This window comes from Penaeus vannamei, chromosome 38, assembly GCF_042767895.1.
Source record: "Penaeus vannamei isolate JL-2024 chromosome 38, ASM4276789v1, whole genome shotgun sequence".
Lineage (NCBI taxonomy): Eukaryota > Metazoa > Arthropoda > Malacostraca > Decapoda > Penaeidae > Penaeus > Penaeus vannamei.
Window position 1 is genome coordinate 10280541 of NC_091586.1, and position 2500 is coordinate 10283040.

The 2500-nt window shown below is 45.4% G+C and overlaps 1 protein-coding gene across 1 annotated transcript; it reads right to left on the reverse strand.

Moving 5' to 3' along the window:
• Nucleotides 1-137: 137 nt before the first annotated feature.
• Nucleotides 138-2379, reverse strand: LOC113807593 (actin-2). Its single transcript, XM_027358887.2, has 2 exons — nucleotides 2260-2379; nucleotides 138-1491 (listed from the first exon to the last, which is right to left on the reverse strand). The coding sequence occupies exon 2, from the start codon at nucleotides 1467-1469 to the stop codon at nucleotides 336-338; it is 1134 nt and encodes a 377-aa protein (XP_027214688.1). The 5' UTR covers nucleotides 1470-1491; nucleotides 2260-2379; the 3' UTR covers nucleotides 138-335.
• Nucleotides 2380-2500: the final 121 nt, after the last annotated feature.

A 2500-nucleotide genomic window follows, 5' to 3' on the forward strand; every position in this document is an offset into this window, starting at 1 on the left:
TATATATATATATATATATATATATATATATATATATATATATATATGCGTGTGTGTGTAAACATGCTTTCCCAATATGTTCATGCTTCACAAAAGTGATATTTATTTCTCTTTGATTAGCGGAAAGGATAAGCTGCTGAAGGTAATACGAAAGGTATATTTGCTGAAACATTCTTACGAAATCCAGCATCCAGGAAACCAAAGGTTTTCATTCCATAAAGAAAAAAAGTTGACAGGGACCGCAGGCACATATGAAAGTCTTATAACACCCTGAAGTGTAGCCTGAAACCTGATAATTCCACGGGCATGACACCACAAAAACTATGACATGAAATTTAGAAGCACTTGCGGTGGACGATGCCGGGGCCGGACTCATCATACTCTTCCTTGGTGATCCACATAGCCTGGAAGGTGGACAGAGAGGAGAGGATGGAGCCGCCGATCCACACGGAGTATTTGCGCTCAGGAGGAGCAATGATCTTGATCTTGATGGTGGAAGGCGCAAGGGCAGTGATTTCCTTCTGCATGCGGTCAGCAATACCAGGGTACATTGACGTGCCACCAGACAAAACGTTATTGGCAAAGAGATCCTTCCTGATATCAATGTCGCACCTCATGATGGAGTTGTACACGGTCTCGTGGATACCAACAGATTCCATACCCAGGAAGGAAGGCTGGAACAGAGACTCGGGGCAACGGAAACGCTCGTTGCCGATGGTGATGACCTGACCGTCGGGAAGCTCGTAGGATTTTTCTAAGGTAGATGAAGATGCTGCAATATTCATCTCACTTTCAAAATCAAGAGCAACATAGCAAAGTTTTTCCTTGATATCGCGTACGATTTCACGTTCAGCAGTGGTTGTGAAGGAGTAGCCACGTTCTGTAAGGATTTTCATCAGATACGCTGTCAGGTCACGACCAGCCAAGTCGAGACGAAGGATAGCATGAGGAAGAGCATAACCTTCGTAGATGGGGACGGTGTGGGTCACACCATCACCAGTGTCGAGCACAATACCAGTGGTACGACCAGAGGCGTACAAGGACAGCACGGCCTGGATGGCCACGTACATGGCGGGTGTGTTGAAGGTCTCGAACATGATCTGGGTCATCTTCTCACGGTTGGCCTTGGGGTTGAGGGGAGCCTCAGTGAGAAGCACTGGGTGCTCTTCTGGGGCAACTCGTAGTTCGTTGTAGAAAGTGTGATGCCAGATCTTCTCCATGTCGTCCCAGTTGGTGATGATACCGTGTTCGATGGGGTATTTAAGTGTGAGGATACCTCTCTTGCTCTGAGCCTCATCACCAACGTAGGCGTCCTTCTGACCCATGCCGACCATCACACCCTGGTGACGGGGGCGGCCGACGATGGAGGGAAAGACGGCGCGAGGGGCGTCGTCTCCAGCGAAGCCGGCCTTGCACATACCGGAACCATTGTCAACCACAAGGGCAGTTGTGTCTACGTCGTCACACATGGTGGATGGAGGGTCTGAGGTCCTGAAAAAAATGATTGATCGATTATTTTGCATTCATGCAATCGTTTATAGATTCATTAAACATAACCACAATGAAAATAAAAAACTAATACGATAAGTTTCGGGTGACTAAACTCCTCAGCCGAAGTTAAGATGAAAAGGAGTTCGATACATATGAATGGCCTTGCGTTTCTGTTCATTTGCAGATTAAATCAGAAATGGAGAATCTGCAGTCATTTACATCACTTACATTCATATCTCTTCAACACGCCAGTATGCCTAAAATCATCGTAAATGATATGTCTTCACTTGATAGTGATTATGCATATAAAGTCAATGCAGAAATCTTTAACAAGGTAATATTTTTACACAATAAACTAGTAGCTCTATTTTTGTCATACGAGTACTGAGAGGTTAGTCCTTTTTTAGGCTCATAAAAGAGGTGCCATTGAGAAATATGAACATGGGGAAAGAAAATGAGAAACAGACTTTTTTCAAACAATGACGTAGAACTAGTATATGTATCAAAACGATTAGATTGTTATGTCTTGCGAGTACATCCATTTGCTTGTGTACTGTTTACTTTTGTTTCCCTCAGTTCATAGATTTATAACGCACATGTTTCTGATCCGTACGCACAAACACAAAGTCAGTCGGATGTAGAGTATACGATTCTGTATTAATATTCCTCTGTTAATTCTGCAAGCAGTCAACTTGATTTTTTTTCCGATTCACCAATCTGAGAATTCCTCGAACACAAAGACGAAGAGTTTTGCGAAGTCGAGCTTACCCACGGAGGAGAGGACGTGAGGACGGTGAGAGGCGCCGAGAGGGTCCAGCACCTCTCACCCTCCAGGTTTTCTTATATAGCTGCACGCGTCCCCTTCGCTCGCGTTATTGCACTGCTAATTATAGTATCTGGCCCTAAATGGGGGCGTCGGGAGGTGGTGAGTTTGAGTCGTGGCTCGGAGGTGTGGTGGGGAAGAGAGGGGATGCGTGGACAGGAGTGGAGGGGAGGGAGAGCAGCGAAC